Source organism: Sus scrofa, chromosome 9, assembly GCF_054392235.1.
Source record: "Sus scrofa isolate SSC_HxYL_T2T_F1_AM1 chromosome 9, Sscrofa_HxYL_maternal_Yorkshire_Landrace_v2.0, whole genome shotgun sequence".
Taxonomy (NCBI): Eukaryota; Metazoa; Chordata; class Mammalia; order Artiodactyla; family Suidae; genus Sus; species Sus scrofa.
Window position 1 is genome coordinate 71010269 of NC_139391.1, and position 22695 is coordinate 71032963.

Consider the following 22695-nt stretch of genomic DNA (forward strand, 5'->3'; position numbering starts at 1 on the left):
CCTGGCCTCGCTCAGCGGATTAGGACCCAACCTTGTGTGAGCTGTGGCGTAGGCCAGGGCTGTAGCTCTGATTCAACCGCTAGCCTGGGAACCTCCCCATGCTGCAGGTGTGGCCCTAAAAAGACAAAAAAAAAAAAAAAAAAGAGAGAGAGAGAGAGATTTGCAATGGGGAAATTTGTACATAGGCTGGGTATCTGACAATAAGGAATATTGTTGAATATGCTCATGGTATTGTGATCAAATTGTTTCTTGTTTTTTGTTTTTTTTAATTTTTTTTTTTTTTTTTGTCTTTTTTTGCTATTTCTTGGGCCGCTCCCGCGGCATATGGGAGGTTCCCAGGCTAGGGGTCTAATCGGAGCTGTAGCCGCCAGCCTACGCCAGAGCCACAGCAACGCGGGATCCGAGCCACGTCTGCGACCTATACCACAGCTCCCGGCAACGCCGGATCCTTAACCCACTGAGCAAGGGCAGGGATCGAACCCGCAACCTCATGGTTCCCAGTCGGATTCGTTAACCACTGCGCCACGACGGGAACTCCCCAAATTGTTTTAAAATCCTATTTCTTAGATACAATTTCATTTCACCTGCAAATACTTTCTGAGTGTATCTAACATACACTTTAAAAATACCCCAGAGAAAAGGGTGGGAGAGGGAGTTTGAAATAAACATTGCAGAATGTTAATCACTGTCGATGTTGGGTTAATTATACTAGGCTCATTTCTCATATATGTTGAAAACTTCTATAATAGAAAATTAAATAAAACGTAGAACATTTGAAGTTCCATCGTGGCTCAGCAGTAACGAACCCGACTAGTATCCATGAGGATGCAGGTTCCATCCATGTGCTCGCTCAATGGGTTAAGGATCCGGTGTTGCTGTGAGCTGTGGTGTAGGCCAGCAGCTGCAGCTCCAATTGGACCCCTAGCTGGAAACTTCCATATGCCACAGATGCAGCCTTAAAAAGCAAAAAAACAAACAAACAAAAAGGAACATTTAAAAAAATAAAGCTAGTTCTTGCACAGGGTGTTAACCATACTGACCACCTAAATTTAAGGGACAGGAAAGTCATTCACACTTGAAGGGGTAGAAGAGGTGGCAAGGCCGAGAACACTGAACTTGACCTGAGCCTGGCAGGAAGGAATGGGAAAGGGTGAGCACCAAGGCACAGTGGTGTCAGACCCTCCCCCAGGGGCTTCCTACTGCTGTAACTGGTCATGGGTGCTAGCTCCATCTCCTTGGCCACACTGTGAGCCCTTTGAGAAGGAAAATTCCCTTGCTCCTTTGTATCCTTACTCTTCCCACCCTCTCCCTCACCCTGTAAAGGGACACCCCAATTCTGGGGTGGCACAGCCACACCCAGTGCCAAAGGACTCGAGAATGTTGGCCTATGGCTCCATCTGCTGGTGGTGCTGGGAACTGAAGCTGCCAAACAGATCCCAGAAGGAAATTTAGGGTGATTTTAGAGAGAATAATAAATTTTCCCTTCAGAAAAGAGACAAAGACCAGTTAAACATATAAGAAGACTTTAATTTCATCACCATAAACATTATACTCTGATTGCTCACATACAGTATAAAATATTTACTCCACTAAATAAATAAGACATAACATTATTGCAAACGGCACTTAAAACCCCCCCAGAGATAAGACCTCCTTGGGGGGGGCGGGGGTGTGCTCCTGAGTGTCTGTGCTAGATTCCCCAAGTACAGATATGCCCTGGGGGCTGAGACGGAGAAAGGCTCAAGGAGCCACACTGTGCTTCTGGTCAGAACAGCCCCAAGGAGAGGGGCTGTGGTTGCCAGTGGGGAAAGGTGGGGGCTGGGCAGCTCCTTCATCAGCCCAGTCCTAGAGGGAGCAGAGGGGAGTTGAGGGGCGGCTCGGCCAAGAGAGGGGGAGAGGCTAGGAAGGCTGCTGAGACCTGGAACCCCACCAGCCACTTTTCCCCAGCCCTCCCCACCTTGGGTAACAGGATTTGGGATATGAGTTAGGCTGAGCAGAGCTTCCAAGCTCAGGATTAGGCAACGCGGGGGTTGGACCAATCACTCCAGGAGAAGGAGATGCTGGCCCAGTCACCAACCATCTCAGGGGACCTAGTCGTTAGGGATCTCATCCTACCCAACTCCTAGACACCAGCAGAGCTGGAAACTGATTCCCCTTCTACTTAAATAAATAAGTTAAATATTTAAAGACTTATGTCCCTATGATGGCAACACAGGGGCCAACAAGCCACATCCTAATAAAATTAGGGAACAGCAGAAAGGCTGTAACCCTGTGGAGCCAGGCAGCTTCCCTTCTCCCCTTAGGACTATGCCCCTCAGTGATTTTCATACATCAAATCCTATAGAGGAGAGTTCCATATTAGAAACTGCCATGCAAGAGCAACATTGGGGGAACCTATAGGATAAGGGGCCTTGGTGGCAGGAGACCAGGTGGTTGAGTTTACTCAGCTCCCCATGTCCCTTCTCTGGGTATGTCTCGGCCAGGGCACTAGCTGTTAACCCTGAGCCTGGGTTATCCCCTAGCAGAGGCCTGCATTACAGTGCACGGAGCTAATGGAATGCCCTGCCCTGCTCTCCTTGTAGAAGTCCAGACTAAAGCTTTTTGGAGAACTACCAGTCAACCAGCCCTAAAGACTGGGGAGAAGTGGGAGGGAAGGAGCCCCAGTCCCCCATCTGTGCAGCTATGCACCTCACTGCCACAGGGAGGCAGCAGAGAGCCACGCCACTTTGGCAGCAATAGAAACGGGAAGGCCAGCCCCCAGCCCAATGGCTGGGCTCACAGGAGACTGGGATAGCGGGAGCTGGGACCCAGGGAGGCCCGCCCTCTCTCAGCGGGTTAGAGGTACCCTACACTGAGTATTTGGCCAGGTCACTCTTGTCAAATACTACCTGCGTGACAAAGTAAATGGCAACCAGACCCAGGCCTGCGGCCGACACCATATAGGCAGTGACAGACTCACTGAGCTGAACAATGGAGCCCATAAACAGGGACGGGGCCACCTGGGACAGCAGGAAGGCACTGTCCAGGATGGCAAGGTCCAGGCAGATGCCCCGGCCCGGAACAACCCTGGCCTCTGGTGGCTCACCCACCACCGCACGCATGGAGACATCACAGGCAGAGGTCCCACAGAGTGTGGGTGGGGATGCGAGCAGACTGCTGCCTCCAGCACCGATGTGTCCGTTGGGGAAGGGGGATGCGGCCTTAGGGCCTGGCGGGAAGCTGGTCATCAGGCTGTCCTCACTGGCGCCAGCTCCATCGTCTCCTCGGTATTTAGGCAGGAAAACCTGGGGGAAGGGGGGACACCCAAGGACAGGTATGTACCCAAGCATACCCCAGCTATGAGAACAGACTCTGCCTTTATTCCAGGGGCTAGCAGAAACCAGGCAGCAGGCCAGAAGACAGCAGACCCTGCTTGGTCTGGGTCTAGTAAGGACCCTCCCCATGAGTGGGACACAGAGAGGGGGCTGGGAAACCAGAAGTCTGGGTCTCCTCTGGCTGCTCCTAGAATCGGTGAGTGGCAGACAAACTCAGTACTGAGGTTAGGAAGAGAACAGAAGCCCAGGTAAAGGAAAAGACACAGGAAGAATGAACACAGGCAAGAAGAGACACACATGTAAGAGCAGAGGAACAGGATCGAAAGGTGGGGCCCCCGAGGCCCCAAGTCCCTGCAGGAGCTCCTCACCTTCCTCCTGCCTGCCCTCATCAACCTCCACAGAGAGATGCTCCCCTCCCGCTGCGGGGCGCGGGGCCCAGGCTGTAGCTGCTGCCCTACTGTGAGGTCTGTGGCCCCAGCCTGGTGCAGGGAGGGTCCTCAGACCGGCCTGGAAGAAGCAAGGAGCAGAGGAATGGCCCGGCTGTGCTAATGCTGAAGGCTTCTTGCTGCTTCTCGCTGTCTGCCTTGGATCAGCATGACCTGCCCCTGCCCTGCCCACAGTGCCCCAGAGCCTCCCGTCTAAGGACAAGGTCAGAACTCACAGGACCACCATCCCCGGGCCCACTAGTGCTAACGAAGAGCTCCCAGAGTTGGCTGCATCAGAGCTGGGAGCGACAGCAGAGCTCAAACCTGACACCAGGGAAGCCCAAGGCTCGTGGTGCTGCTGGAAGGGGACAAAGCGGGTACAGCCAGGGTGTGGGGCCAACCCTGCCCTCAGCAGCTCTTTGGAACAGGCGTCCCAGGACCTCTCCTCCTGCCACCCCACACAACACCCCTCCACACCCACCCCTGCAGCTACCTAGTCAGTTATCCAGCCTTCCAGCTGGGTGTTTGCCACCCCACTCATGTCCTGCCAGGGGCAGAATGTGCCTTCCCTACGGTCTAGAAGCTCTACGAAGGTGGCATCACTTTTTCCTTGGGACACCCCAACTTCTTGCCCCCATGAGCAGAGCTCTGTTACCCAGGGCTGTAGCTCAGTGAGGCCAGTGGAGGGCAGCAAAGGTGACCGCACAACCTGGGTCAGAAGGCGTCCCACAGAAGGGGGCCCCTGGAGGGGCTGGAGAGGGTGGGGCAGGGCAGGAAGGAGGCCCACCACCTTACACAGTGCCCCAGCGAGCAGTGTCAGGTGCATCAGGCTCTGAGATCAGCCAATGAGGGCAGGGAAAGGGGACGAGGTAAAGGAGTGAGGCAGCAAAAGAAAAGAGAGAATTAGACAGAAAAGGAAGAGAAACTGAAAGACAGGGGTCAGCGAGGAGCCTTCCCCATCTCAGAGATGCAGGCAAGGTTTGGGTCAGTCACGAGGCCCCTCCCCGAATACAGAGAGGCGTGGTCAACACCAGACCATCCCTCACCAGGGGCTGCTGAAGCTGTGCCCCAGTGGTCATCTGATCCAAGCCCCCCGCCGCTGCAGAGAACCACCCAGTGCGGCCTGATTCTTCAGGATTCCTAGAGAAGGATTTTGCATTTCCTGCATCATCCACTCAAGGGCTTTATAGTCCTGACACCAGGAAGTCATTCCCAGAATCTAATCTGTACTCTTCTTCCGCAGCCCCAGTCTCAGCCCCCAGGGCTACAACAGGCTTCCTCCTCCATCAAAGAATATGCCTTCTGCAGCTTCTCCTGCCAGACGGGGGAAGCCTCCCTCCCACCTCCGCTCGGCTGCCAGTACCTGCTTCTCCCGGTGGTAGAGGGAGGCTAGCGTGTAGGGCAGGATCTGCAGGGCAGAGAAGGTGAACCCAGTGAGGGCGGCCGAAGCGGTCACCACAGCCACACTGCGGGACAGGCACGTGGCACCCGCAGCCACGGGGAAAGCCACCACGCTGGCCAGGTAGACAGCCCGGGTGCCGAAGCGCTGCACCAGCCGGTCCATGACCAGAGAGAAGAGCAGGGAGATGGCACACTGCAGGAACAGCCCCAGGCTGCCCATCCGGACCCCTGGGGAGGGAGGGGGAAAGGCGGTCAGACAAGGTGGGGGAGGCCCAATACAATCTTTGGGGTGGGGGTGGCTCAGAATTAGGAGCCACAGGCACCTGCTGTATCCCGGACCTGCTCCCCAGCCTCTCGCACCCTGCCCATAGGAACGGGAGTCCAGGTTCTTCCACTGACCTCAGGGGATGTGGCCAAAGCCACTGGCTAAGGGCAGAGGAAGATGTTCAAAGGGCTGACTGTGCTCAGAGGGACACAAAGGCGGTTCTGCTACAGGCTCCAAGACAGAGTTCCAGAATGCCTGAGCTGGAAGGGGCTGGCGATGGGGAAGTCAGCAGGAGAGCGGAGGGGACACTAAAGTTGGGGCCAGGTGGACCTGAGGCCCAGCCTGGGAACCTTAAAAAGCTCCACCTCTTCCTCTGTCAAGTGGGGGTGATGACAGGTCAAACTCTGAGCAGCCGGAGGCTCTGCCGAGACCACGGCAATGCCCGCACACACGCAACCTGTACATGGGCCCATTTTCCTGATGGGGAAATCGGGGCCCAGATACACTGCTTCCAGCCCAGGCACTGGCCGTGGGCCTCTCCCTGCGCCTGAACCTCCACTGAAGGGCAGCTCCCACAGAACCCCCTCCCCATGCCCGCCCCACCCCTACCCAGGCCTTACCTTCATCATAGTGTCTCCGGGCCTCAGTGCCCGGCTCAGCCCTGGGCACACCCTGGTACAGCCCCTCGCCCACGAAGTCCGTGTAAAACAGCGTGAAGGTCATGAATGCCATCCAACTGCACAGCTCGGCCACAAAGAGTCGGCGCAGGGTGCGAGGCATACGGCAGCAGAGCTGGTGCAGCCGGGGAAAGAGGGCGCCCAGGTTCCGGAAAGCCAGGCGGGCACGGCAGGGGCAGCAGTAGGACGGCATGGAGGGGACCGAGAGCCCTTCTGCGGGCTCGGCCGGGCCCAGCGCGGCCTCCTCGGCCACAAACAGCGTGGCTGTCACACACGTGAGGAAGATGAGACTGAGCAGGCCAAAGAGGCACTCCTCCTGGGTGCCCAGGTAGGGGGCCAGGGCACTGGCGTCCCAGTCAATGGCAGGTAGGAGGTAGCCCAGGCAGCCCCCGAGGCTGATCATGAAGGCATAGACGGAGAAGGCCTGGCGGCAGTGGTCCGGGTCCCGGAAGAGGTCAGAGAGGAGGGCCTCCAGCGGAGTAAAGCACACCTGGCCGCAGAAGTCCAGCAGCCCCACGCCCAGGATCAGCAGCGCCAGCTCCAGGGGCCTGGTGTCCGGGCACAGCAGCCCCGCCAGCCGGCCGGCCCTCGGGATGAGGAAGAGGCTCAGCAGGACGCCCAGGGACAGGGCCCAGATGAAGGGCCTCCGGCGACCATAGCGCCCACGCCAGTGGTCACTGGCTGAGCCTAGGAGTGGGACGGAGACCAGGCCCAGCACTGGACCGATGCCTGCAAGAAGGGCAAGGAGGATGAGCTAAAGGCTGGAGCCCATCAGGGGCAGGGGGAAGGGACCAGCCTCCCAGAGAAGGATGGAAATGAGGATGACAGGACAGGGAGGGCCACCTCTGCGCTGGCTCTATGCTGAGTGTGTCGCGGGACCCCGATTTACGCCTCACAACAAAGATCACGAATGCCCCCCACGTTAAGTCGGGGAAGCTGAGACATGGAGCAACCAGTAAGTGTTAGCAGGGCACAGGCCCAGAGCTAGGGAAGGCGAGAGGCGGGGTTTCAGCAGCCAGTCTGACCCCAGAGCCTGTCATCCCGCCTCCCTTGCTAGAAGGCCCCTCATGGTGACCGCTTGCCTTCTGTGGCTTTTGCAGAATTCATCTGCAGTCAGGAGCCTAGCTCCTGCCCGAGGGACAGGAAAGAGCCCTGCTGGGGCGACCCCAGCCCTACTAATCAGTAGCTAAACCAGTTGGATGGCCCGGCTAAGTCACCTAACTTCTCATTAGCCTCCGTTATCTTCTCTGGGAAATGGGGAACCTCAAAGAGTTGCTGCAGGAATAAAATAAGACCATAAAAAAAAAAAAACTAGGAGTTCCCATCATGGTGTAGCGGAAATGAATCTAAGAACCATGAGGTTGCGGGCCTCATTCAGTGGGTTAAGGATCCGGCGTTGCCGTGACCTGTGGTGTAGGTCGAAGACGCGGCTCGGATATGGCATTGCTGTGGCTCTGGCATAGGCCAGCAGCAACAGCTCTGACTAGACCCCTAGCCTGGGAACCTTCATATGCCGCAGGTGCAGCCCCAAAAGGACAAAAAATACAAAACAATAAAATAAAAAAAAAGACCATAGGTATAAATTATAAAGGGAAGCTACTCCAGCATCTGTGATGGGCCAGGCACCATGCAGGGGCCAGGGTACAGAGAGGACCAGGGAACATCCCTGTACTCTTTAATCTGGACATGCACCCCCTCAGCCCAGGGTTGGCCGTCTCCCCACCAGGCTCAGGGACAGGAGGCAGCCACCTCTCCCTCCGAGCAGCTCTGTGGGCGGAGGCACTGTCTCGCTGCTTCCCAGGTGGCTTATATCTGGGGCAGGAGGGAGGGAGGATGTGTGACTCACCCAGCACCATGGTCATGAACTTCTCCTCTACCCCCACTTCCAACAGCAGGGGTGGCACGTAGGTGATGCCTGCGGCCAGGCACACCTCCAGGCCGAACGTCAGCAGGTTAACCAGCAGGAGCTGGGCTTTCCGATGCCGCAGCAGGCGGCTCATCCACAGTCTCTGGACCATGATGGGCCGGGTGGGTAGGGCTCTGGCCCGTTCATGCACTTCGGAACTGCTCCAGCTCGGCCTTGCCCCCGACGCCCCGGCCTCTCCTCCTTGCTGCCACCAACTGCCTAGGACTCGGCCAGGCACCCATTTCTGCCAGCCCTCCATGCAGGTCTAGCTTCTCAGCCATGCTAACCGCGTGTCACTGTAGGGTGCTTCGGTGGGACATAACTCATGGCTCAGATCCTGAAAGAACGTGGACAATCACACAGAGTGTTAAGTGCTGGGAACCAGATCTCCAGGAGTGGCTCTGAATTCTGAACCTTGTTCACTCCCAGGCTGATGGTGTGGCCCTGCCACCAAGGTGCCACCCCTCACTGTCTCATCAGGAAGTGCATGTTAATATTAGCCTAAGGCTGACATAATTAACAAGGTAAACAGGATTTTTAAACCTCAGTACACTCCAGAGCCAACTAGAGGTCAGTAATTCTCTGTTTTGGAATATCTTTGCAATTGCCCTTGTCTGCCAGCACAAAAGGAAAAAAAAAAAAAAAAATCAGACCAGCTGAATTCCCAGGTCCCCAGGCCCTGTTATCAAGGTGCCCCCAGAGACCCTCTGCCAGGCCGGGTTTGTTTGCTTTTCTCTCTCCATGTCCCAAAGCTGGGCTGTTCAATACCCCTTTGTTAAGAGTCGCACTTCCTATTCCACGCTGCCTGGCCACAAGCCACGCTGCACCGTGACTCCCACCCCAAGGACGGGGACAAGAGGGAAGGGAGGAGAGGCTGTGGTTTGCTGGGTTGAGGTTCAACCTGTCATTGAAACCATACGAAACGTGCTCCCCTGGAAGAACCTCGGCCTGAAAACCTCTCCCTTGAGGTCCTCTCCATGCTCAACGTCCACGGGAAGGAAACATTTCCACATGCACTGCCCAACTGTCAGGGGACAGTGGGGCCGGTCCCAAGTCCCAGCCTCAAAGGGACACGAAACTACACCACCTGGCAGCCACTACAACGATGCCATTGACCCCTGGGGAAGGCTCTCTCCCTAAACAGCTCCATTCTCAGCAGAGAAGCCCCCACAGCCCTTCCTGCTAGGCCCGCCTCCTGTGCAGAGACCCCACCCTGGGCCCCCCACCCCCACCCCAGTCAGCGGGTCTCCAGGTCCTGCTTCCTGATAATGTGCTGTCTGCTATGTTTGCAAGTGACCACAAGAGGAGTTCCCATCGTGGCTCAGCGGTTAACGAACCCAAGTAGCATCCATGAGGACGTGGGTTCGATCCCTGGCCTCGCTCAGTGGGTTAAGGATCCAGCACTGAAATGAGCTGTGGTGTAGGTCACAAACACGGCTCGGATCTTGCTTTCCTGTGGCAGTGGTGTAGGCCAGCAGCCGTAGTTTCAATTGGACCCCTAGCCTGGGAACCTCCACATGCCATGCATGTAGCCCTAAAAAGTCAGCCCTGAAGAGGAGGTACAGAGGGCAGGGCTTGGGGAGCAAGGGCAAGAGTCCCCTCTTCTGTCATCCATCCCATAGAGACACGTGGACAGAGCTTTCCTCCACTTGTGGCTGAGTCTGGAGTGCCTTCCTGGCCTCACTGACTCAATCCCATAAATGCTACTGAAGACACAACCCCTGTACAGGGGTCACAGTGCCCAGGGCGTGGCTCCAGTCTCCACCCCCACCTGGGAGCCTTCCTGGAGGCTCCCTCCACCCTCCCACGTGCCCTCTTCCAATCTGCACATCTCAGAATTCCAGGCTTTGACTCGGTTCAAATGTCACCAAGCCCTGCAGGGCCTTGTGTGTTACAAAGCATGCCGGAGGTGCTCTGTGAGCTGTGCCACAAAGAAATCAGAGGGCTATCAATCCTGGGTAGACGTGTCTGTCCCAGAATTGCCTTCCCAGGCTTTGCAGCTTGTAGACCAGCAAGTAAGGGACTTCAGACAAGGCTGGGAAACTAGCAGCCTCCTCCCCAAAGTTCCACTCGGACCCAGATCATCCGTCCACTTTGGGAAGGGGCGTGGACTCCTATGGGGCTGGCATGGGGAGAATTGTAAAACATGGACCCACACAGCCCCCAAAAGTGTGTTGGGGGACCAGACATCTGGCTTAGCTGGCTGCTTGGGGGTTCAGCATGAGCTGAGTTCTCCCCAGCTGCTGCACGGCCAAGGCACCCCCAGAAGGAAAGCAGGGGACCGCAGAGACCACAGTGCGGCGCTATCCGATCTGGAGGGAAAGATTCTGGGTCAAGTCTTCCAGTCCTTCCACTCCCTTTAGTCTAGGAGGGCTTGGACACTCACCTGCTCTGGGTTTTAAGGGACCAGGTCCTCCCTGAGCAAACAGACTTTATCAGACCCAGCCTCACCCACAACCTACACCCATTCCCAAGCCCTGGTCGCTCCCAGTTGTTTAAAACAAACTGCCGCTCTCCAGCAACCATGAATCCCCCCACCTGCCTGCCTTCCTCCCGGAATCCAGCTCCTCACTGATCGGGACCTTCCTCAGTCCACGGGAGAGAAACACAAAAAAATCCTCGCCTCCCCCTCCGCCGCCCACGCCTCTCCCCACCTGCCCAGAGGTGCTTTACCAGGTAACCAGGGGCTGGGCCAGGTGAAGAATTCCTTGAAAGGAGTTGGTAGGAAGTGGGCAGGCTCCAGCCCTGCTCAGCACCCCTCTGCTCTTAGGTTGCTGCGCCCGGCTTCCCTCTTTTGTCACTTACTATGCCCTGGGGTCCAGGGCAGTCTTGTCATCCCGGCTTGACTCTTCCCAGCCAGGAATTGCTCAAGCAAGCCCAAGCCCCTCAGAATACTCTCCCTTCCAAAGCCCCCTCCCCTTTCTTTTCCTCACATCTTCCCCCAGTCTCCCCCACATCACCCCGACCCCGGCCCTCAGGTGGAGGGAACTACAGAGGACTCCCGCAGCACCAACGCTGGTCACCAGCGGTCCCTCCAGGGCCTGCTTCCCTGGGACACTAACAGAGAAGCCCAGGTCCCAGGGTCCCAGGCTCAGAGAGGCAGGGGTAGGGGAAGCTGTTCCATCACCACTTTCCTGCAGCCCCAGGGCACACCTTTGCCCAAAGCTTGAAAGTGACCCATCCCCGTTGGGTCCCCCTGTATTCCTGCCTCCTCAGGAATCCAGGCGGGGAGACAGGATCCCATCCTCCCCTCTAACCTCCAGCCTCCGAGATGCTTGCGACTCAAATCCTCCTGCTCCTCCGCTCCTGGAATATTCTGTCTGGCAAACAGAAGATCAACCAGAAGAGCCAGCCTCCAGTGCTCACCTGGAGGGGAGGGGGCGGGAAGAGGGCAAAGTGGAGGTACAGAAAGCAGGCATCTGGCCTGACCTTGTGGGACTGCAAGAAAGCTGGAGGAAACCCAAGATTCCTGGGAACCTTTAGGGAGCGCTGCCCCAGGCCCTCTTCCCTCATCCCTGGGGTTGCAAAGCTCAAGCCCCAGGGGGGCCAAAGGCCCTGGGTACGTTGGGGGAACCTGCATTTTATCTGCCCTGCAGGTGACACTGGGAGACTCTGGGGGTAACACGAGGCACTGCCAGAGCAGGCTCCATTGCAACCCTCTGGTACCCACCTGAGCATGAGAAGGGGCCTGGGAAATGCTTACCTAAAGGATAAATGGCTGAGAGCAGAGTGGAGGTGGGAGATGGAAGAGATGGGAAAGACCTCAGCGCCTCCCTACTCCCCACATCCAGCAAGGGTGGGACAAGAGCTTCCCAGGCTGGAATGCCCCATCACTGCCCCTTCAGGTTAGGCCCCAGCAGGGAGTACAGGGAAATGAAACTGAGCAACAGGAACAAACTTGGCCTGAACTTTCTCCAACAGTCAAAGGAGTGGAGGAGGCAGGAGGAAAGGCAACCCCTGGTAGCTCCTCGGGGAAGGGAGTGTCAGAGGGCCGTATAAAGAGCCCTTTGAGGGCTTTCAAAGGGGTTCCTGCAACCCCTCTGGCCGAGGTGGAGCTGGAGGAACCGACTCCCTCCCCTGACTGACAGACAGAGGCCAGAGGGAGCCGGGCTGGGGGCAGCCCTGCCATCGCGGGCCAGTGTCAGGCAGCAATTCTAAGGCCCCTTTATGCGGGGCCCGCGTCCCCACACCCGCCCAGGCACATCAAACGGCTGCAGCCCCCACCCTGACCCTGTGAGCTGGCGACCCTGCGTCCTCCCTCCACGCTCACAAAGACTGGGCTCTTTCTCACACGCTCCTCGGAAGCCGTGGCCACCAGGAAGCCCCTCCCCGCAGAGGAGGAAACTGGGGATGGGGTAGGCGAGCCTGAGGAATAATGACTCAGCAGCAGAAAGGGGTGGGGTCACTCCACACCCGATTCCCCAGCGCACCCCAGCCCAGGCTGTCCAGCCCAGGCCCGGGGTGCAGGTGCAGGACCCCTCCACTCCAGAGGGGCCCCAGAATCTCACTCCATGTTGCCCTCTCCCAGGCGCTCTCGGCTGGGGGCAGCGCAAAGGTCTGGAGGGTCACTGAAACCTCTTGCTGGGTTCGCCCCCCTTCTTGCCCTGGTCCCAGGGGACTAGTGCGCTTGGCCCTACCTCGTAAAACCTGGCACACCGCACTCCCCATGAGCTGTGCCCCCACGGCAGCTCCACAAGGAGCTTCGGAACGCCCCCCAAAAGAGCCTGTGCTGGCCAGACAGGAGCCGGGAAATGAAGAGCCTGTGGGCAGTGAGCTCCCCATCGTGATCACAGACGCCCTGGCCAGGATGCTGTGCCGTGGGAAGTCCTACCTGGGCAGCCAGGGAGAGGGGGACCTGGGACTAGTCTATGAGGCTTCCAGGCCATAGTCAGTTGACTCTCTGGGTTCACGGACGCACTTCCAAAGAAGCAAAAGTCGTTTTGCGCACCCCCCAATTCCACCCTACCAAAGGCAACGGTGATTTGCACAAATAGCCAAGGGCACCCCCCCACCCCAGACCTCCCAGAGCTTCCACAGACACTGAGAACCCCCGCTCAGAATGCAACCTCTCCACCTCGAGGGAATTGTAAGCAGAGAGGAAGAGCCCACCCCCACCCAGACTTGCTCCCTAGCTCCTGCCTCCCCAGGGCCCAGAGGCCAGGGATTTAGAGTCTGCCCTGCTGCGCTGCCTTTTCTTCACTCGGACTGGAAGCCTTCTGCTTAGCAGCTTGTCAGAGAGAGCGAGGGGCTGCAGGCCGGGACACAAAGAGGGATTAGGGAGAAACCTCTCGGCCTGCAGAGTAATCCATCAAACTCCCTCCCGGCTGCCAGCGCCGGCCCCTTCCCACTCAATCCCCCTTCCAGCTGCTGTGGGCCCCCCACCCCCTCCAGCTCCTGAGCCCTGTCACATCAGGCAGCAAAGAGAATCCCGGTCCCTGGGGGGGGGGGGGCGAGGGGGCACACGGCAGACACTGGGAAAAGGGCAACGGCTCCCTCCCTCCACTCACCCCCAATGTGTGAAAACCCAACAGGTGGCAGTGGCTTGGAGGAAAGTTGCTTTTGTTGCCCTGTCTGAGAGCCCCAGCCCAGCTACTGAAAGGAAACAAATGCGGAGGAGGCTGGGGGAAGGGGAGGGGGAAGGACATTGGGCAGTTCCTGGAGCCTGCTCTACTCTCCCCTCCCTTCTCCCATCCAGTGACAGGGATTCCGGAGCTGGCCTGACCCTCCCCCGGACCCGGCCAGGCAAAGCACCCTCCCAGGATCACCTGGCCATCCCATGGGGGCAGTCATCGTGGAATCACATCTGACTCCAAGCACCCAGCCTCCCCATCAGACTTCCTTTCTGCCAACAGCTGTGACACAAGGTCACTCGGGGTCACCTTGACCAAGTGCCTTGCGAAGCAAGACAGTCAGTATTCTTCAACCTGGAGAAGAATTCTTCCACTCCAGGAAGGCCTCTGTGCACAGACCTCCCCGAACCCAGGGGATTCTACAGGGTGACCTAGGTTCGGCAGTCGGGCCTGGGGTGGCAGGCCATACTACATCACTATAACTATGTGACTTCCTTTTTTTTTTTTTTCTTTTTAGGGCTGCACCCAGGGCATAGGGAAGTTCCCAGGCTAGGGGTCCAATCAGAGCTACAGCTGCCGGCCTACACCCCAGCCACAGCAATGAAGGATCCAAGCCGAGTCTGCAACCTCCACCACAGCTCATGTCAACTTGGGATCCTTAACCCACTGAGCGAGGCCAGGGATGGAACCAGCATCCTCATGGGTCCCAGTCGGGATGGTTAACCGCTGAGCCACAAAGGGGACCCCACTATGTGACTTTTCAATTGACCTCCCTAAGCCTCAGTTTCCTCCTCGGCAATTAACAGGAGCAGCTAACACTGGGGCCCTCTTCTGAGCGCTGTCATCTTCTAGCGGCCTAAGGAGGTGGGTACAACGAGCATACCCATTTGACAGGCGAGGAAAATCTAATACCAGTTGTGTAGTGCGTTTGAGAGAAAACACGTGGAAGTTCCCGGCAGCCACTTCTCCAGTTGTCTGGGCTACCACCGTGGAGAAACCGGGGAAGGGGTTTCTCGTTCCCAAGAGGAATGGCAGAGGGGGACCAACACTGCCTCTCTTCTGGGCTCCCATCCCCTCACCCACGTGCCTCCCACTAGGGCCCTAGTGCCTCTTTCAGCCCCCAAAGGCAAGAGGAATGCTGAGAATGTAAACCTCCCCAGGTGCTGGCCCCAGCAGGTGAGATCACTGCCGCAGACTGCCCCCCTGCCAAGTTGAAGGTTGACAGAGGAAGGGATAAACATCCCCGGTTAGGAGACAGGGTGGTTCCCAACCACAGGGAAAACAACTACTGTGGCAGACACCTGTTCACTGTCTCTCCTACGCTGGGTACCTGACATACCTACAAAGTCTCCCCCCTGTCCCGCCCCGAGAGCTGCACCTGCAGCATATGGAAGTTCCCAGGCTAGGGGTTGAATCAGAGCTGCACCAACGCAGGATCCAAGCTGCATCTGAGCCCTACACCACGTGAGCGCAACCTGCGGCAATGCCAGATCCTTAACCCACTGAGCGAGGGCAGGGACTGAACCTGCATTCTCATGGATACCAGTCAGGTTCTAAACCACTAAGCCGCAATGGGAACTCTGAAAGTCAGTATTTAACATTCCTAATTCACAAAGACTGAAAATGGAGTCTCAGGGTTCCCGCTGTGGGGCAGTGGGTATTCACGACCTGGCGCATCTCCGTGGCAGTGCCGGCTTGATCCCCGGCTAGGCACAGTGGATTAAAGATCCGGCAACCACAGCTGCGGCTTGGATTCGATCCCTGCCCAGGGAATGTCCAGATGGCACAGGTGCAGCCAAAAAGGGAGGGAAAAAAAGAAAGAAAAGGGAGTCTTAGAAAAATTCATTAACAGGCCCAAGGGTGCACAGGTAAAGTGGGTTGAATGGAAAATCCAAACCCTTCGAAAATTCTAGAAAGTGTTCTGAACTAGAAGCCAGGACAGTGTAGTCCAGTTTCAGCAACTTCTATAGCTGTGAAAGCTATAGCTGTGAATAAGCCACTTTACCTCTCTGAGGCTCAGCTTCCCCACCTGTGAAATGAGAGCCAGGCTAGATGCTAAGGTTCTTTACAACTGAACGGCTATGTGATCGCACACTGTTCGTATGAGATGTGAGCCCCAGGCAGGATCCTCACTGTGGACAGGTGCCCACTGAGCGCTCAATGACAAGGCCACATGGCACTGGGGAGGTCACAGGCCTCCATCAATGAGAACCAGGTAGAGAAGGGCTCCCCAGGGGCACTCAATCCCATTCCTTACCTGCCGACGCGTTGTTCAAGTACAACAGTGTACCAAGGGTCAGAGGTCACCTGAAACTGATCCAAGTGACCAAGACATCTGAGGGCAGAATTGCCCTCTTCCCGACTCCTTTCCAGAGCTAGACTCTGTTCCTGGCAGAAATCTGTAACTCCATTCTTTCTCTACCTGGGCCACAATCAATGCTTGCAGAGAAGGTGAGGGTAGCAGGACCCAGAAGTCCCCTGGAGCAGGGTGTGGGGAGAGGAACAAGGGAGGACAATGGGGAGGTTGGCACATCCAGGCCACCGGGAAGTCCCCTCCCCTTGCTCCCTTCTCTTCCTACAGCCCCTGCACGCAAAGGGAAACCTGACCAGCCTCTCTCCTGGTGAACTTGAACTCCACCAGTCAGCCAGACCAGGCAGCTCTCCCCACCCATGCATACCTAGGTCCCCTCCCCGCAGCCTGGCCTCCCTTAGAAGGTGAAGGATACAGGAAAGAGGCCAGGGGCTGGAAGGTCTGTGCAGGCCTAAAAATGAGCAGAGCCTGGGGGCTGGGAGTTAGACCAGGGTGCTGGACCCGGCTCTGCCATGTCTCACCTCTCGGACTTCAAATTCAAGGGTCTCAAAGGCCCTTTCAGCCTTGCTATATACCCTAAGGTTTGTGACCAGCCCCATTTATCATCAGAGGGCTCTGGGCCAGACTCAGTCCTAAGGATGTGTTTGCCAAAACAGTCACTCAGTGGTGAGCAGGGAGTGAGTGGGTTCCACAAAAGATGGCTTTTGTTACAGAGCCCTGTTCGTCCATCCTTGAAGAGAAATGTCAGCGTTGAAAGCCCGGTCACCCACCCACCCACTCCTGTTGAGCTCTGGTGAGGTGCAAGCCCACTGTGGAGGGGCTGGGGATTCGGAAACAACTGTCTGCAGCCCCTTCAGCAAAAGGGCCAAGATGCAGTCAGGGTGCAATGAGGTGGTACAGGAGCTGAGACCCAAGTCCTTCTGGTGGGGCATATGCAATGCTTTTTAGAGGAGGCTGAGCTTCCAAAGAGCAGCAGGTAGATGTCTGCAAAACACAGCTGCTGGAGCTGGGATTTCCATATGCATCCACCTCTCTTTTTTTTTTCTTTTGTTTTTTAGGGCCACACGCATAGCACATGGAAGTTCCTAGGCTAGGGGACCAACCTGCACCACCGCCACAGCCACGCAGGATCCGAGCCACATCTGTGACCTACAACACAGCTCATGGCAACACCGGATCCTTAACCCACTGAGCGAGGTCAGGGAATTGAACCCGCATTCTCATGGATCCTAGTTGGGTTCGTTAACCTCTGAGCCACGAAGGGAACTCCATCACCTCCCCTTTTAGCCCCTCCCCAGTCAGGCCATGCTGGAAGGAATACCAGACCCCGAATGGTGGGGACAGTGATCAGCACTGGGCCTACTTTTGCTTTCAAAGTAGTTGCCGTGTTTGGAGTTCCCGTTGTGGCGCAGTGGTTAATGAATCAGACTAGGAACCATAAGGTTGCGGTTCAATCCCTGCCCTTGCTCAGTGGGTTAAGGATCCGGCGTTGCCGTGAGCTGTGGTGTAGGTTGCAGATGTGGCTCAGATCCTGCGTTCCTGTGGCTCTGGCGTAAGCTGGTGGCTACAGCTCCGATTCGACCCCTAGCCTGGGAACCTCCATATGCCACGGGAGCGGCCCAAGAAATGGCAAAAAGACAAAGAAAAAAAAAGAAAAAAGTAGTTGCCATGTTCCAGTTACTTCCCCTGGACGTCCTCTCCCTTTCACTTGAACCCTATCAAGTGCCTCCCACCCTCGCCCCGAGGGCTACTTGGACCCCAGGCTAGTCAGGACCCCTTTCTCCCAAACCTTGACTATACTCACTGGACACCCATCAAGGTCAGGGATCACTCACGGTCCTCGGGGTCTCTGGCTTGCGGTCCTGCCCTGCCCCCACCCCACCAACCCCTCAGCAGGGAGCGCCACCCCTGCCCAGCTTGCAAAGGGAGAGGCTCAATCAGGGGCCTTACAGGCCAGGCGGATTTTCAGGATTCCCGTCCGATGTGACCCACCAGCGTGGCTGAGATGCAGGCAGAGCCACACTCAGGGTGCTAAGCTCTCTCTAGGGACAGGAGCCAGGAGTGGGAGCCACACCCATAGGGATGGGCCGGGCACGCCCAGCTTGGACGCTATTTGCCAGCTTAAAGTACACTTGAGATGAAAGGGGCAGGGGGCATAACGGGGGCACTGGGGAAGGAGGGTTGTCTCGGGCTGGCTGCTCCTGAGGGCGCCCTATCTGGCGAGGCATTCATCTGGCCTGAATCTGGTGACAGGGACTGTGGGCTCCAACCCCCTGCTTGCTGGCTCATCCCAGCTTCCCTGAGAGCGAGCGAGAGAGCTCCAGAATTAACAAAGAAGGGGGGAAGGAACAAACTTTGTACTGAGCACCTCGTCTGTGCGGCTTCCTTGCTAACTAGGGCAGTCTCAGGGAATCCTCCCCGCAACCCTGCAAGGTGAATATGATCATCTCCATTCTGCAGACACAGAAACTAAGGCCAACAGGTGAGGCAGGCCTGTCTCCAGCATCAGAAGCAAGAAGCCCCCCACCCCAGTCACTGAGGGTCAGCGGCAAAACTGTGGTCTTTTTCCCATGGAGGAGGAAACACAGACCATGCAGCAGAAAAAGGGATTAAACAGGAAGTTCTGGCCAGACATCAGGGCCATCCCGTGATGGCTCTGTCACCAGCCCCTGCCCCCAAGCAGGGACACTTAATACACTGGACAAAGCTTCACACTCCAGCTCTATTGCTGGGAGTCCGAGTGGCATCAGCGTTCAAGACACTGGGCCTGGTACCAACTGGTCCAGCCTCTACCCTCACTATCCAGCAAACAGGGCCACTGACTGTTCAAAGAAAAGCCAGACTGGGTTTCTCTTACGGACACCAGAAAGCAGTGCAAACAATCCCAGGGGTGGGGGAGGGAGGACAGAGCAGAACCCGAACTTAATTCCCTCCCTCTCGCATAATTTCCCTAAAAATCAGAACAAATAATCTTTTACGCACGGAAGGCACTTAATCTTTCAGGATATACACCTCCATCTCTTTATAGTACTCTCTTTCTACTGGCTAGGCAGGGCAGGGGTTTCTGGACCATTCAAAAAAAAAAAAAAAAGCCACAGATTTCACCTTGTGGCTCAATGGTTAATGAATCTGACTAGTCTCCATGAGAATGCAGGTTCAATCCCCAACCTTCCCCAGTGGGTTAAGGATCCTGTGTTGCCGTGAGCTGTGCTGTAGGTCACAGATGCAGCTCGGATCCCCTGTCACTGTGGCTGTGATGTAGGCTGGCAAGCTACAGCTCCGATTGGACCCCTAGCCTGGGAACCTCCATATGTCACAGTGAGGCCCTAAAAAGCAAAACCAAAAAAAAAACACATACACACACACACACACAGTGCTGACAGGGGAGAGAGCAAGACATCAAGTCCTGGTGTGTTCTTTGCACCAAAGCGCAAGTTCAACTGCAAATGTGTCATTCACAGTTTGTGTACAGTTGTAGGCAGTATAATTAATTCCCTTACTAGGAAACGTTGGTTCCTGAGCAGTAAACCACAGTGATTCCCTCCATTGCTACCGCCAAAGAACAGCAGCTGACATGTATCAAGCTCTTCTTACTTGCAGCTGCTGGACTCAGAGCTTTACCTACATCAGCTCATTTAAGCCTCACAACACGATGAGGGAGGTACTATTATCCTCATTCTACTGAGGAGGAAGTGGAAGCACCCAGAGGTCAAGTAACTTGTGAAAGAGGAAATGGGATTCAAACCCAGGCCCCCTGGCCGTTAGAGCTCCGTCTCTTAACTAGTCAAACTGACTCCCCAAAGTCTGGGAGACCTTGGTCCCAGAGAAACAAGATCTGTAGCAGAACCTAAGAACATCAACCTCAGAAGGAAAAAAAAAAAAAGAACAGAGGCCTCAGCTGGGTGCTGCTGTCCATTGGGTCACAGGTACAGACAGAGTGGATAGAGTGAATACTAGCTAACGTTTAATGAACACTAATTACCTATCAGGCGCACAGTCCAGTGATCTACTGGTGTGATTTAATAAAGCTATAGCTTTTCATATTTTATATGTATAATTATATATTTGTCATTTTTATATTTACTACTTAATAAATAACAAAACCACAGCATAGGTATTTTCTTTTTTCTTTCTTTTTTTTTTTTTTTTTGTCTTTTTCAGGCCGCACTCGCGGCATATGGAGGCTCCCAGGCTAGGGGTCAAATCAGAGCTATAGCCGCTGGCCTACGCCACAGCCACAGCCACGTCAGACCCAAGCCGTGTCTGCAGCCTACACCACAGCTCACCACACTGATCCTTAACCCACTAAGCGAGGCCAGGGAACAATCTGCATCCTCATGGATGCTAGTCAGATTCATATCCACTGAGCCCCAAGGGGAACTCCCCAGAGGAGGCATTTTCATTATCATCATTCCCATTTTGCAGCCAGGGATACTGAGAGGTTAAGTAACCTGCCCTGCGTCCCACAGCTGGTGGAGCGGCCAGGACATAAACATTATCTTTCCGACTGTCTGCGTTGTTATCCATAATGTTGTGTTATCAGGCTCTAATGGTCCAAATGATAGAGCTTAATTCCACTTTCAGAGTCCTCAGACCATCCCTGCCATTCTGCCTTTTCTCTCCAGAGCCCTGCCCAGGCTGAAAGAGAGGAACCCATGCCATCCTTCCACCACCCACTGGCCTGGAGGTACCTCAGTGGCCACCAAGGATCACTGTCCCCCTCCTCCTCCTTGTCCAGGAAACCTCAGAGCCAAGAGAGACGGGGAGTTCACCACACACTCCATATGTACACAGGAAACCTTCCCCACCCCCTACACCTCCACTAAGTTGAGGCCTGAATGTCCACAGCTGTACATTCATCCACAGCTGTATTTGTATCCTCAGCTTCATCCTGCTGACTCAAGCTCGATTTTCCGAAGCACTTTTAGAACAACAGAGTCCTGGCTCCAGACAGGGCTGGGGGAGGAGATAAGGGAGGAATGAGAGGATGGGACCCGTCCAACAGAAAGCCTCAAATAACATCGCAATCACAACCTAGAAGAAGTTGCTCTATAGGTTTCCTCAGGCTTCCTATTGGTCCATGCTTCCTGGCCCTGCCCTCCCCACCCCATATGCCAGCCTTGGGCAGGTGCCTCCACTCCAAGGCTGTCCCACTCTGAAGTGCTAACTGCATCAGGAAAGGCAACCAGGGAGTTCCCGCTATGGCACAGGGGAAACAAATCCAACTAGTATCCATGAGGATGCGGGTTTGATCCCTGGCCTCGCTAAGTGGGTTAAGGATCTGGCATTGCCGTGAGCTGTGGTGTAGGTCACAGATGCGACTTGGATCCCACATGGCTGTGGCTGTGGTGTAGGCCAGCAGCTGCAGCTCTGATTAGACCCCTAGCCTGGAAATCTCCACATGCCGCAAGTGCAGCCCTAAAAAGTAAAAAAAAAAAAAAAAAAAAAAAAAGGCAGCCAGAAGGCCCCCAGAGCCTCACCCCCAACTGATGAACAAGGCTTCCAGGAGTCCAGCAAGAGTCACTCTGGGCCCCGGTCCACTGGCTATGCCCAGCTGCAGACTCCAGGGCAGCAGGACAGCAGCTGGGCTGTTCTTAATCTCTGTTCCACCTAGACTAGGTCTGTGTAACAGCTGAAGGGCAAGCCCTCACCAGGTACCCACCAGGCCAAACCTCTTCCTACCCTCAGCTCCGGCCCCTTGAAGAAAAAGAAAGGAGGGGGGTGTGGCCCTGGGAAGCAGGGGAAGCTGAGCAGGTCAAGAGTGTCCGTCAGGAAGACGGAAACTGATTCAGAGGTCAAGGGCAAGAGCAACTCACAGGGCTGCAGCGCCGAGGGGGAACAGGAGACTCGGAAGGGCTGACCCTCATTCAGGAGGAATACTGCAGATCCCTGGGGCCTTGTCCAGCAGGCCTGCCGTGCCTAAGTACAGAGCCCTGAGAAGCTGTAGTGGATGCCCAGGTACCACCTCATCACACCTGTATGCTGATCTCAGGATTCTCACCATCCCCACCTGAGCCCGCAGGAGAGGAGAAAGACGCCCTTTCGTTTTTTCCTCCTCCCCTGTGGCTCAGGACCCGGCACTCCAGTCCAACTCTCTGCCCAGAACCTAGCCCCGGACTAACGTCCGAAAGAGCTCGGCCACCTTTGCCTCTTTAATAACCGCTCACTCCTCCCCCAAGCAAGTTGGTCCGCGCCCGAGGACCCCGCGGCATCCCGGCCCCCAGCGGCTCCCAGGTCCCTGACTGTGCGCGCCGCGGTGACTCATCCTGCCCCTTTCCGGTGAAGCCTAGACAAGGGAAGAAAATAAATGCAACTTTCCAAAGAAAACTCTGACGGGGGAGGCGGCAACAAGAGCGAGCGGCCGGTGCGCCTGCCGTCGGCCCGGCCCGGCCCGGCCCGGCCCGGGGCTTCGGGAAGGGGCCGCTCCCCGCCCACCCTGCCGCCCGGTCCAGGACTCAGGGGACCCGGCGCCTCCTGCACGGCCCGCCTCCGCGGAAGAAAGCGCGGCTCCGTGGGGACCCGAGCGGACGCCCGGCACCCCGCAGCCCGCCCGCCGCAGGACGAGGGGGCGCGCACTGGCGCCCGCAGCCCAGCCACCTCTTCTGGGACTCGCGGGGCTGGGCACGCGGGGCCCGGGACCGCCACAGTGCGGCCCCCTCCCGCGGGGCGCAAAACACGCGACACCGCAGAGCTCGGCCGCGCAGCGCCCCTCCCCTTCCCGCACCGGGACCCCCTCCCCGCGGAGAAGAGCGGGCGCGCCCCTTACCTGGCGGAGGAGGGAGGCTGTCACCCGAGGCCGGCGCGTGCAAGCTCGTCCCACACCTCC

At 56.5% G+C, this 22695-nt stretch overlaps 1 protein-coding gene across 4 annotated transcripts; it reads right to left on the reverse strand.

The window, feature by feature from the left end:
* Positions 1 to 1506: 1506 nt before the first annotated feature.
* Positions 1507 to 22695, reverse strand: SLC45A3 (solute carrier family 45 member 3). Of its 4 annotated transcripts, XM_005667537.4 has the most exons (6): positions 22636 to 22695; positions 11246 to 11354; positions 7929 to 8325; positions 6026 to 6811; positions 5103 to 5368; positions 1507 to 3284 (listed from the first exon to the last, which is right to left on the reverse strand). In XM_005667537.4, exons 3-6 carry the CDS (start codon positions 8245 to 8247, stop codon positions 2847 to 2849), a joined length of 1809 nt encoding a protein of 602 aa, XP_005667594.1. In that variant the 5' UTR covers positions 8248 to 8325; positions 11246 to 11354; positions 22636 to 22695; the 3' UTR covers positions 1507 to 2846. The 4 variants fall into 4 exon arrangements, with proteins under 4 accessions (XP_005667594.1, XP_003357445.1, XP_013835071.1 ...); XM_003357397.5 differs by lacking the exon at positions 11246 to 11354; XM_013979617.3 differs by lacking the exons at positions 11246 to 11354; positions 22636 to 22695 and adding an exon at positions 21350 to 21554.